This window comes from Pteropus vampyrus, unplaced genomic scaffold (genome assembly GCF_000151845.1).
Source record: "Pteropus vampyrus isolate Shadow unplaced genomic scaffold, Pvam_2.0 Scaffold84, whole genome shotgun sequence".
In the NCBI taxonomy this organism is placed as follows: Eukaryota; Metazoa; Chordata; class Mammalia; order Chiroptera; family Pteropodidae; genus Pteropus; species Pteropus vampyrus.
The window spans coordinates 6,708,939-6,722,351 of record NW_011888865.1 but is presented as its reverse complement, the minus strand read 5'-3'; the positions used below and the strand labels follow the sequence as shown (position 1 = coordinate 6,722,351).

The following is a 13,413-nucleotide window of genomic DNA, read 5'->3' as shown; positions in this document are numbered from 1 at the left end:
CCATGAGATTTCAAGCCTGGTGCTCCTTTTCACTACACCCTGTCATTTTCACTTTAATGACAAATAAATATAACTTCTCATACCAGCTCCCCATCAGTGTTAGGGTGAACTGGATGCCAAGTGTGGGCACAATATGAAAGGCTGTTGTAAGTGATTAATAATGTCTGCTGTGGGAGCAGGAAACAGAGTGGCAGCACACATTGGGTACTGATGTTTCTGATTCTGGTGCAAACTCACTGATTCACAGGTGAGGATCCTGAGGTCTACAGAAATGAGGTAAACTTGTCCACTGTTATAAAAGTAGTCAGTGGCAAGGACTGGATTAAAATCTGGATAACCCAATTACTACTAGTAGTACTCTTTCCATGGCATCTTACTATTTTATTCTTGAGAAACAGATATATCTAAAATAGAGAGAGAGGTTTCCGGGAGCCTGAGAGAGGGCTCTCTAGTTCTATGAAAGTCCAGATGATCATGTATATGGAAGTCAACATGGCATATGGACTTAATCTTATTAGATGAGACTTAATGAACCTATAGATAAAGTGTTAAATTTATTTGTAGTTTGAAAACACCAACTATCTAAGGACTAAATCATATAATATGGATGTCAAATTAGCTAAAACAAACTATACATGTGAAAACAATATCATTTTACATGCTGAGTACTTTTCGAAGTACTTTACATATACTAACTCATTTAATTTGGGGAACAAGCCAATTCATTAGTTGCTATACTTTTCCTCATTTCCACGGAGGATGAAACTGAAGATCAGAGAGGTTAAGGAAAGTGCCTAACATCACACAGCTAAGAAGTCATAGAATTCAGATTCAAATGCAAAGACATCTGATACTAGCATCCAAGCTCTTGAACACTATTCCATGAGGCTTTTCTCCCTCCTAGTGTTATGATGAAACCTAACTATGACTATTTGTGGCAAGATGCTAAACAAACATTTGTCGTTTTGTTATAATGAGAATGCTATCTATAATTCACATGTTGGCTTTGTAATTTTATTGTGAAAATTTCTACATGTTTTCCTACAATAATCTACCTCAATGTGAATGAAACTTATAGATTTTTAAAACACCTGTACATTTTTATACAAATATCAAAGAAACAAAGTCATTCAAACAGGACAGAAAATAACAAGACCAAATATAAAGTGGTAACAATATTAAAACTGGGCTTCAGGTTCTCAGAATCAATGGTGAAACTACACTTCATCCTGTAGTAACTTTTCAGGTAGTAACTTCCAGTACTCTGACAGAAATGTGGCCGAGAAGTGACAAAATAAATGAGACTCTGATGAGGTCCAATTTATGAAGCACTCCAAATGCCAGTCAATAGTAACTTCCATGTGGACTTGTGCCTTACATAAAAACACTCCCACAGTCAGCCCTGTGCAACATGAGAGGACCGTCCACAGATGATCTTTCCTAAGTCCAGAAATGATTATAGTAATTCGATGCCACACAAGTTTCTCTTCAAAACCCCTATCACTCTTAGAACTATCCAAATAATTAAACTCGATTAGGTCAAAAGTACTGCAAAACAAACAAAAAACTAACTAAAAACAGGCTTGACTGGTGTAAAAACTGATGAAATTCTTAACATTTGGTCTAGTAAACAATACCATACTAGGCGTCAAGTGGCCCTTGGTTCTACCAACCAGCTTTACTCCCTTAAGAGATCTCAACCTTGCCACATGTACCCTGATATTGTTGTATGAGTTTCCATGTGCTACTGTAATAAAGTACCACAAACTGGGTGGCTTAAAACAATGGAAATGTATTCTATATAGTTCTAGAGGACAGAGGTTGGAAATCAGGGTGTTGACAGGGCCACATTTTCTCTGAGGGCTCTAGAGAAAAATCCTTCCTTATCCTTCCCTAGCTTCTCGTGGTTGCTGACAACCCTTGGCATTCCTTGGTTTGTGGCAGCATAACTTCAGTCTCCGCCTCTGTCTTCACACGGCCGACTTCCCTCTGTGTCTCTGTATCCATGTTCAAATTTCCCTCTTCTAATAAGGACACTAGTCACTGGATTAGTGTTTGCTCAAAGCCAAAATGACCTCATTTAAACTTGATTATATCTGCAAAGATCCCATTTCCAAGTAAGGTCATATTCAGGGGTACAGAGGATTGGGAATTCAGACATATCTTTTGGGGGGTACAACTGAACTCATAATACCCCTGTAAAAAAGAGTGTGCATATAAACATCTGAAAGATTTCCCTGAGCTCCAAAGTTCTAGGATCATTAATGGGTTTACTGAGTTTGTTCACATTTTTCAAATGCGATAGCATTTTTCTTTAGCATTATGGACCATTAATCAGACCAACCCTAGTTCTGCATTGACTAGCTGGGGGACCTTGGGCCAGTCACCTAGGGACCCAAAGCCCCAGTTTCTTCCCAAGACTGTGGTGTGTGCTAACTGAACTAATACATAAAAACACCAGCCTGGCTCAAGGCACAGAGCAGACCTATGCTCTGAGTTAAGGTTTCTCTTCCCATCTTCCCATCATCCCTGGGAGGGAGAGGGCACACACCCATGGAGCATCTCCTTAACAATGACCTGGAAGAATGAAGAGAGGCAGACAGTGGTTTCAATTAAAATTCACTGTTTCTCTCAGAACAGAAGAAAGTAATAAACCAATGCAGTAAATTACTGCTGTGGAATTAATGGCCAGATAGAAAAAATAAAAGAGAAATTTATAACCCTAATCAATCAATCTTTCTCTACACACACACACACACACACACACACACACACACACACACGCCATCATCTGCTTTATTTACATGACTCTATCACCTCCCAAATAATTCTCAGTGATTTCCCGCAGCAGCTATGCCAGCAGCAGAGCTCCAGAGGCAGGCTGGATACCTAGGAAGAGTGCCCCTCCTCCCACCACTCCAGGTGGGTTAGCAGGACACATAAACAGCACAGAAGACAAGCAACACTACCACTAGCCCCACAGAATAACCAACACCCTGCTCCTCTAGGAGGCGCCTCTGAGCTGCTTACAAGCCGAGGGTAGGTTCTTACCCAGGAGGCAGCATCCTTTCTCTTCTCTTCCAACTGGTGCCTGCTCAGTCCTCTCTGCCTTTTACCAAAGTTCCCTATCCCTGCCTGTAATTCAGTCTCATGAAATCAGCTCCTGAAAAATCCTTTTGCCAATAAATACTCATATTAACTCGAAGGTCTGAATCTCATAAATGGCATAAAACACAGGATATTGCCTAACTAGCATCCAGGTCCCTCAAAACGTGATTTAATTTGGGGAAAGGTTTCCTTCCTATTCCTGATGGTGGCACGGGTTTCCACGTAGCTAATTCCGGTCCTATGATGTACCCAAAGACAGTGCTCTGGGACACTGGTCTAAGTCCCCATGAATCTACCAGTTCCTGGTGCTGGTGAGTGAGCACTGCATACCTAGGAGGCGAGCCGCAGAGCTCGGAGAGCTCTGATCAAGATACACGGCTGCACAATCTCCAACGGAGCTAAAAATAATCTTTTTTCTTTTTCATCATCTTTATTCCAGGGAAGAAACAATCCACATATTTATCCATCAGAAGGCTGACATTAAGCAGAAACAGGATTTAGAGCTGCTTAAGCATTTCAAGGAAATAAACCCTGGAACCCTGAAAATAATCTCTTCATGCTGTTTTCTGAGAATGCTATTCAGAACTGACTCTGATGAGAACTTTGTTACCAGCCAAATCCTCTCCAAATTCTGAGAGTTGAGAAAATGATAACTTCATCCACATTCATTCTGTTTGAAGTTTTGTTATTGTTTTGTTATTTCTTTCCTTTTTTTTTTTTTTTTTTGAGATTTTATTTCAAGTATTCATAGGGCCTTCAAAATATATGGAAACTGAAGTCAGAGGGAAGTGCTAGGTGGCTTTGAATGTCTTCTCTTTTTTTATTTTATGTCATTTTATTATTAGTGATATATGTATGCATATATAGATATAGATATATGCATACACACATTGTTTTCCAGTTAACAATACCATTACTCCTCCAAGACCAGTAATTCACTCTGTACCAAAAGCTTTGCTTAGGGCCATACGTTTGGAGTCCTACAAACTATTCCACATTAGTTCAATGGCTCTCAATGGGGACAATTTTACTCCCAGGGGACATCTGACAATGTCTGGAGAAATTCTGGCTGTCATAACTAGGGGGAGGGGTGCTACAGGCATCTAGTAGTGGCCAGAGATGCTGCTAAACATCTTATAATGCATAGGACAGTCCCCCTACGACAAAGACTTTTCCAATCCAAACTGTTAACAATATTGAGACTGAGAAACTCTGAAATTGGTACTTGAATTCACAACCAGCATTAAAATGAAATCAAGCCACAGAAAGGCAGAGTCAGAGTCCACACCAGGAGAGAGCATCTTCCCCCTTCTGGTAGCTGCCCTAACCAAGCCTTCTACACCCTTGAAACTCCCCATCTCCCTTCCCCCCAGCCCACAGCTGAGAGTTGATCAAATGGTGAAACACACAGCCTCCCCCAGGGACATAAAAACAGTGCAGAAAAGTTCCCTTTGTCCTTATTCATTTGGAGCACATGCACAGGGATGCAAAGGTCACTGCTGAATTTAAATAACCCCCTGTGATAAATCTGTATGAGCCCGATTTGTTCTAGGGGACTTGTTGGATTAAATGAACACAATTTAATGTTCTATAGGACAAGGCCTCCTTTCATGGCTGAGAGAAGGAGCAAGGGTGATTTACAGTTTCATACATACTCATTCACCACATTATCTGCTTTGCACCTGTAGTTATGAATATCAACTCATCAACCAGCGGCCATTTCTACCCATTCAGGAGAATTTAGGTTTCTATTAGGAAGGAATAAGGAATAAGACACGGTAACAAGAGGTTTCTATGATGTTCACTCTGAAGAAAAAGCACCAACATTTGTACCCTTGTCCTTCACCTTGTGTGTTTTCTTTTAATCTCTGATTTTATACATGAAGTAAGGTATCCTTCTGTTTTCCAGGAAAAGGTGATTTTCTAAGCAGATTACGACTAAACAGGGCTGTGCATAAACCTAAGGCTTAGCTTACTTAAGATGCCAAATTATTTGAGCACCACTGTCTTATGAGCTAACATTGTGTTATAATGATATACTAATATCAAGTGTTTGTTTATTCATTAAAGTAGGTCTGAATTCTATTTTAGTAACAAATTCTGCTTAATTCTATATATTTGGAAATAATATGAGTGCATTCAAATATTATGTAACACCATTTTTTTTTTTCTTAACCACAAGTCTTAGGAATCTGACGTTTTTGCTTATGGAAAATTAAAGAGACAGGATTTTCATTTTTCTCTACTTCATAAAATAGGAAATATAAGCGAAAACATGAGAGTTAATTGGGGGGTAGGATAGAGAGAACACACTGAATTCACAGTCAAATCTCAAACTTCCAGAACTATAAGACAAGAGCGGATAAATTTTAAAGCTGACTACTTTGTCCTCAGGAGCATCTCTTAGCACCATGTGACCTCCCTCCTTTGTTTCTCTTCGGATGCTAAAGTCTAGAGCCTCACTAACCAGGTGTTAGGGGAGCAACCTCAGCATCTTCTGGGAACTTGTTAGAAATGCAAATTATGTAAAATCCCAGGTATCTGTAGTCTGACAAGCTTGCTCAGTGATTATTCTCATACTGAAGTATGATCTAGATTTCTCTCTCTGTTACCTGTTTTGTTAACACTTACCCACTATGTCTTATACCATATACCAAAAGGCAAGCTGATGTTCTTTAGAGTTGATTTAAAAATAAGGATAGCCAATAATTTCATAAGCTACTCTCCAGTTTTAACAAGCAAAAAGATCAAAACCCGAAGGAATCAATAATTAAGGGTAGAATTTGAGGTATTCCTGCAGCAGACACACCGTGGGAGAGGATCTCTTTCTCTCAACTCACCCAATGGGGAGGGCAGCTAGTCTACCTACACATAAAGTACACCTTGGTCAGGTTTACCCTAAGATGCTCACAGAAAGTAAAAGAAAGCTGAGCTTCATCTCCATTCAAATACAGGTGAAGATGCTAGTGACCAGAGCATGAGACAAAGGGAGACATCACAACTGAAGGAATTTAGAAAGCCCGAGTCCTGGTAACCAACCATCAGAAAATCTGGAGTAAGGAAGGATTGCTTTCATAGACACAGGTTTTCAATCTAGCATACGGTAATCCTGCATTTATGTTTAACAGAGGCAACTGAAAGAATAAAGGGATCTCTGTTAGTATGTTTACCGTATTCAAGTAGTCTCTCAGAAAGAAGATATAAAATACATATTTTATATATATAAAATATATAAGGGAAGACAGCATCAAACCAAAAAACAAGAAATGGGTATATTTGCTACTTCTGATATCTTACAATACTCCAGACATTAATGAGTCTTTTAAAATTCCTTTTCTAATGATAAAATGCCTCTCGAACTAGCTCCAGCTGCAATGGATGGGTAGTTTTCTGGCTTTTCTCTCTGCAGAGCCCACTTCAGGTCTGTGAAGTCCTTGCCTCAGCCCCCTTAATTCCAGCTGGCAATGACCTCTACCCCATGTTACCCAGTTCAGAGCTTACATGCAGAGTTTGGATATTTATTTTTTATAAACTGCCTTACATTCTTGCTCAAGTACATCATATGTGCGATTCCTATTTTTTCCCATGAGATTAAATTCCCTGAGTGCGGAAACTATCTTATACTTCTGTTATATCACCCATCCAGCCAACACCTGGGGTTTAGAACAGCAGCAGTACAGAGCGATGCACGTTTTATAAAACTGCATGCAAGGCTCCAGTGTTATATACCAATTAGAAAGAAAAGACATTACTGTCTTTCAAGTATGCCTTCCTCAAAAGACAGTGGAGTTGTATACTTGCAACTTACGCAAACTTTATTCCAGTGAGGAACACAGGATGACTGATAACAACAGCAGCAACAACACACATTCATTGAGTACTCTACTAAATGCCGGCGCACTAGCACCATGCTTAGTGGATTCCACACTGTACACATGACTAAAATAAACATTCCAAAACCCTAAAGGAACTTCCTACACTTGTTCCCTGATTCAGCCTGGATGACCAGTGACCAGCTTGGATTTTGTTACAAACGCTGGAAGGAAGCATTTGAGTCCCTGATTACCCAAAGAGACAAGTGAACACCAGCCTGTTGGATATCTTCTGCTCAGAACACATGGGTAGGACTCTAGTAACTGACTAGCTAAGACTTGCATATGCAGGGAGGCTGCATTTGATTGAATTCAACTGCTCAGCCTGGTATTAATCAAGGTTTCTCTGTACAGGACAGAAAGGACCTCACAGCATTACAGCTTTTGTTTTTCTTCTTAAGCCACAGGAATTACTGAAGAAGGTCCACAGACTACTGATTCCACGTGATTTTAAGTCTGGTATAAAAAAAAAAAAAAGAACAGTTCTTTGGGTAGAGAACAGAGTGTTCAACGGAGAAATCTCTCTCCCTTTCTGGATCTAGGACATCTGTTATCTGCTGCAAGCTGAGGATCATAAGTATTGATATTATTTGACTTTGCATTAATCATTTTAATCTTTATTTATTATGTAGCACATTGCCAAAACAACAACAACAAAAACCCTCTATAAATTTCAGCTCTACCGCAGAGAAAGGAATGAAAGGTCAGTTTCACAGAACTCATATCCAATTTTTAGTTGAAAAAAATCTAAATCACAAATCCTTCCTAAATATTCTGAGTAGGTACATCTCCAGCTTCATTACTGAAAAATGTTACATTAGCATAACTATTTCAGGCAAATGACTTTAGAGAGACAGGAAGTAATGCCAAAAATTAAAGTGTCTCTTTAGAGAGTTTGTTGAGCTGGCTAAAGGTTGCTCCATAGGCATCATACTTACAGCAACAAGCTTAACAAAAATTTTACCAGGCTTGTGGTTCTGCAAATCTCAACAGAAATAGACACAATAATATGATTTTTATGGAGCTTTGTAGTTTACCAACAGCCTTCAAACATATCATGGCATGCAATTTTCATGAGCAAACCCTATGAAGTAAGTAAGGTCATTCTCATTTTCCAGATAAGAATCTGAGGCCCAAGGAGATTAAATGACATGCCTGTAATCAGAGTTAAAGCAGTCAGGGTGGGTTATTTGTGTTACAGAGCTTCAATGTGCCAGGCCCTGTGCAAAGCATTTCACATGAGGACTCCTATATTCCTTGTAACAATCCCTTCTCATTGAAAACCGGAGTTTGAAGAGGTTCAATAACTTGCCCAAGTTAATGAAGCTAATGAGGCCAGGATTATTTGATGTAGTCTATGTTTTCCTGTTACCCAGTTAAGAAGTGCAAAGCAAGGATTTGAAACTCAGGATTTAAAATCTCTACTGTTACCTCCTCCATGAAGCACTCCTGACTCACTCTCGCCAACCCCATATTGAGTGAAACTCCTTTACCATAATCAATTATTGCACTCTTTCATCATGACATAAATATTTGTAAATTCTTTTAATTTCATGTACCTTGGGTTCCTGAAAAACTTGGATCGTACCTTAAGTTTATAACTCTATTTATTAAATCTTGCTTGAAAACTGTTAGGCACACTATATGCTTGGTGAGTGAGTAAATGGATAAACAAAATCCAGTGTTTTCTTATCATGTGCCTGAGGATTACAGAGTACGCTTTATTTATTTTAGGCAATTTAAAAAGTTAATATTAAATGTCATTCTTGGCACAAATGGTTTTTTAAAATCTATGGCAAGAACTGAGGAATTACGAAAATGATTTAAGGTGCTTATTAGAAAAGATAGACCAAATTATAATAAATACTTTCTGAACGTTAACGTGCAAATTTTTAAAAGCTATATAAAAGATAGCTTTAGTTACATGAGTCTAAATGTTCTTCACTACATATGACGTACAGTCCATGTTCTTCACATCCAACCTAAATTCTTCCCTGTGACATTTATTCTTTCTTTATTTTCAGTTGTAAGTGGAAGAGAACAGTGTCTTTTAAGTAGAAGAGAGCAGTGTCTTTTAATTTATCATAGTGTGCTGGGCTCATCATTAATGATTCAAGTGGCAGTGGAATCAAGATGGAAGATGCAGAATCTGACTTGGGATATCTCAGATTCCACAGGGGCTGTGAAATGTAAAGACGTTTGTACCCTCAACTTCTTTACTGCAACTTTTTTTGTCATCGCTCTCTCTCTTAACTTCCTAAAGTATCTGAATTTATTTCTGTCATCACATTACATGGAGCTCTTTGTTATAGTAAAAAAGTGAATCAAGAGGGATTTCCCAGCACAGCTCAGGTATTCTTCATGTGCATGAGCAGTTTTCCCTACTTACTCTGGTTCTGAAAGGACTCTGAAAGGCTGGGAAATTCTCTAAACCTCTGAGACTTCTCCTTTAAGTCAATCAGACACTGATAGCTGATGACCACTCTTTGTCATTAACAAAAGGCAAGTCAAATCCTGATTTAACACTGTTAGAATACTCAACTCTGCTTAACAAAATGACTGACCCACTCATAATGAGGGAAAATCAGTAGTTTTGAAAAATCTTGTCATTCTCTTCAAACTATGTTAATGGGAACTGACATTTATAAAATACTTGGGGATCAACTGTATGTTTCTATTTTAACAAAATGGGCAGGAGAAATAACTATCAGCTCAATCAGCAGTTTGTTCAGAAACCTGAGTGTGTCTACACCAACAAATATTAACCTACCCTAAACAATAATACGTAAAGATCTATGTACCCCTATGTTCATGGCAGCACAATTTACAATAGCCAAGATATGGGAGTAACCTAAATGCCCATCAATGGACGAATGGATTAAAAAGTTATGGTTGATATCAACGGAATATTACTTGGCCATTAAAAAAAAGAAATCCTACCATCTGCAACTACATGGATGGACCTAGCGGTTATTATGCTGAGTAAAATAAGTCAGACAGAGGAAGATAAATACCATATGATTTCACTTATATGTGGGCTCTAAAGAACAAAAAGAACAAACTAATCAAAAACAGACTCACAAATATAGAGGACAATCTGGTGATGGCCAGAGGGGAGGGGAGTTGCGGGGACTGGGAAAACTGAGTGAAGGGTTAAAGAAGTACAAATTAGTAGTTGATAGATGGTCGCAGGGATGGAGAACATGGCGTAGGGAATAAGGTTAGCATTAATATAATGACTAGGTAGAGAGCCAGAGGAGAGGAAGAACAATTAGGGCAATCGTTTTATAAACTATGTATTGTATACTTGAAACTAATAAAATAAAATTTAAAAATGTGTATTAACCTACCCTAATTTTTTACCAGTATCAATTCACTTGCCTAGGATGAAATAGCAGTAGTATCTTTTTTGCATTCTTCAAATTTCAATTGATTAAAACTCTACCCATTATAACTTTCACTGCTTAAGGTCTAAAAGAGGCAAATCACAAGAAATGTGATTGAATCACAAGAAATGAACTGAGATTTACTCTACAAAGCATTTTTTTCCAGTGTATATAGTTTCTCAGAATGCATTCAGTCAAATTCCACATCTGCCCTTTCCGATTCTTATTCAACAAATTATGTTGTTTTCATTACAATGTCTAGGAATATTTTGAGCAAGAGACTAGAAAATTATAATTTGTATACTTTAGGTAAAGATTGAGACACTGAAAGTTCTAAACATTGATACTTCATTGATGAGTAAGTACAGGAATCAGAAAAATCTGGGGTTTAAAGTTAAGGCTTTAAGGAGATCATTTACTGCAAGCTGGACTAAGATTAAGCAAGGGAGAAGTCCCAGGAAGGAGGAGTGTCGCGAAGCCAGCTTACCCACAGAACCCAGCACAGGCCAGGTTACTCTCTCCAAAGAAACAGAAAGACAGCGAGCGGTTGGCCCTCTGAGTAGCCTGGGAACCACTTTTTATTATTATGAGTAAAGCAAATCTAAGATTTTCTACGAAAGCCTCTGATTTTTATTAGATCACTTCACCATGGTATCAGCTGAAATTAAAACATACCAACCAGACAAGTAGACTGCTCACCTTCTCAGAAACTACCCCCAGAAAGGAGGATGCTATCCTCCACACAATAAAATAAATAAGAGGATAAATAAAATAACATAAATAAGCAAATGTCAGGCTGATGGATTTAAAAGTTGGACTACCAATTGTAAAAAGTCACATGAGCATCTCCTTACCTGTTTTGATATTGATGGCAAAAAAATTCTGAGGATTCCCACTTGTAATCCTGTATGTCAGTTTTTCATTGGAACTAGAGTCTGGATCCTCAGCCTGGATCTGAATGACAGATACATCCTTTGGAGAGTTTTCCATGACAGCAGGATAATAAATGGGTTCCGAGGTCAGCGGGGCATTGTCATTCACATCTTCGATTTCAATATAGACCTCAATAGTGGAATAGAGTGGAACAACACCCCGATCTGTGGCATATACTGTCAGCCAGTATGACCCCGTTGTCTCTCGATCAAGAATATCTGCAGTGGAGATGACTCCTAAGAGAAAACAGAGAGAGCATGACTGCTACCGCAAAACTGGAAGACATTAACTAAATCATCCCAAATTCAGGAGGGCTGTGCTAAGTAATCTTGGCATATGAATTAATAAATCCATAATACGAGATTACATTAAGCTATTTCTCTTTACCTAAGAAAAGTATTTTCCGCTAAACCATAGTAAATAGAGCTACCATTTGAGAAGTATAATTACATTCACAAATATTTTATTTGAATTTGGGGGATAGACATATCCCAACACATGCATATACAACACAGAAGAGGAAATAGGAAGCAATAGGAAGAGAGTGGGGCAGAGATCAAAACACGTCCCATGTTGCACAGGAAATTAAAGAAATATCAGGTCAATATCTCCTGATATTGAACTGATTTCCTGATGTTGAATTGATTTCCTATGCAACAAAAAGCTCTCCTAGAGTAAATTATTTTATGTGTTCATTCATAAAAATGAAAAAGGACTCTCAAAAATTCTTTTGCCTGTTAGGATGAAAAATATTTTACATGCAAAGACGTAAGCCTTCTTCATATTATTTTCCTGAAAATCAAATGTTACAGTTATTCTAAATAATCAGAGATGAAGTCGTACCAACATACTTTCTGAATGAGCTCTAGCCTCCTAAAGAACTCCACAGAGGGCCCTAAACAAACTCTGAGCCACTTTAAGAGATACTCTTAAACAATCACTTTAAATTAGGAGCAGACAAACGCCTGATCTGTTTGCTCCCACCTTTCTCATTTCATAGTTGAAACAAGTGCCAATCAGGAAATCAGATGTCTGCCAGAAAAGCCAGAGAAAACACAGTACTCTTCAACGTTTTTACAGCCCTCGCCCAAATCACCAAGCTACAGAAACCTACTACAGGAATAGGACAAAAAGCATTTCCACCGTGATGGGAAAGCTCTGGGGCTCAGCTTATAAAAACTCTAAAAGCAGTCAGGATACTCATGGGAGGCATGGAATTCATGTTATACCCTAAAAGACATTCATGGAAGGATTAAAGGAACAGTTCTCCAGTTCTGGCCTGAATCCTCTATCTTCAGTATTCCTGTCAGACTTTCAACTGTATTAGGCACGTGATTTGGCCTACAGATCCTCCATAAGCAAACTGCCAAGTATAGCAACTGGGAGGAGGAGGGCATCTGTCCAGAAACAGTTTCACTGAAATACTCAGTCGCCTAAAACTCAGAACAGCTAAACTATTCAAAGGAAGTAACCCAACTGAAGCTGAGGTTTCAGCCCCAAAGTTAACCACCAAAGAACCCTGCAGTGTTATACCATGTAACAAAAGATAATCTTAAATGTTCTCAATGGAAATATGTAAAACATAATGGGTTCCTGTAGATAGATTCCTGAGTGGTACCTGGAACTCAGAACAGAAATGCTAATATGGCATTAGAAGAGTATATACAAGATATTATGAAAATTAAGAAATAATAACAGTGATTGTAAATATGAGGCTATGTATCCATTAACTGAATGAATAACAGGTAGCCTTATAAACTGGGTTGAGACAGGGTAGAATGTCAACATGACATTCACGTCCAGAGAAGGCTCTGAGAGCAGGAGACGTGCCAGGTGTGGAAACATCTATGAGTACAGGGCACAAGTCTATCACAAAACCATGGCCAGTTAAGTGGAACACTTGCAGCAGTTACGGCCACCAGCCACACCGTACAGATAGGGGTTGTGCTGACACCCAGGAGAAGTGGAGCTTGTCAAGTAAGAGGATGGTCAAGTGAGAAGGAATCAAGTCTCTGGAATGAAGACAAAGAGTAGGCAGGCAAGATCTGCAGTGTGGGACATCGGTTGAAAAAAAAATGCTCTAAAGGTGCTGGGAAGCACCTCTTAAATGACAC

The 13,413-nt window shown here is 38.7% G+C and overlaps 1 protein-coding gene across 1 annotated transcript in view; it reads right to left on the bottom strand.

The window, feature by feature from the left end:
- FAT3 (FAT atypical cadherin 3) overlaps positions 1–13,413 on the bottom strand; it is a 635,634-nt gene that overhangs the window by 350,028 nt on the left and 272,193 nt on the right. The window contains exon 3 of the mRNA XM_011363289.2: positions 11,221–11,535. Coding sequence (XP_011361591.1) covers positions 11,221–11,535 — 315 coding nt within the window. The remainder of the gene's footprint in view (positions 1–11,220; positions 11,536–13,413) is intronic.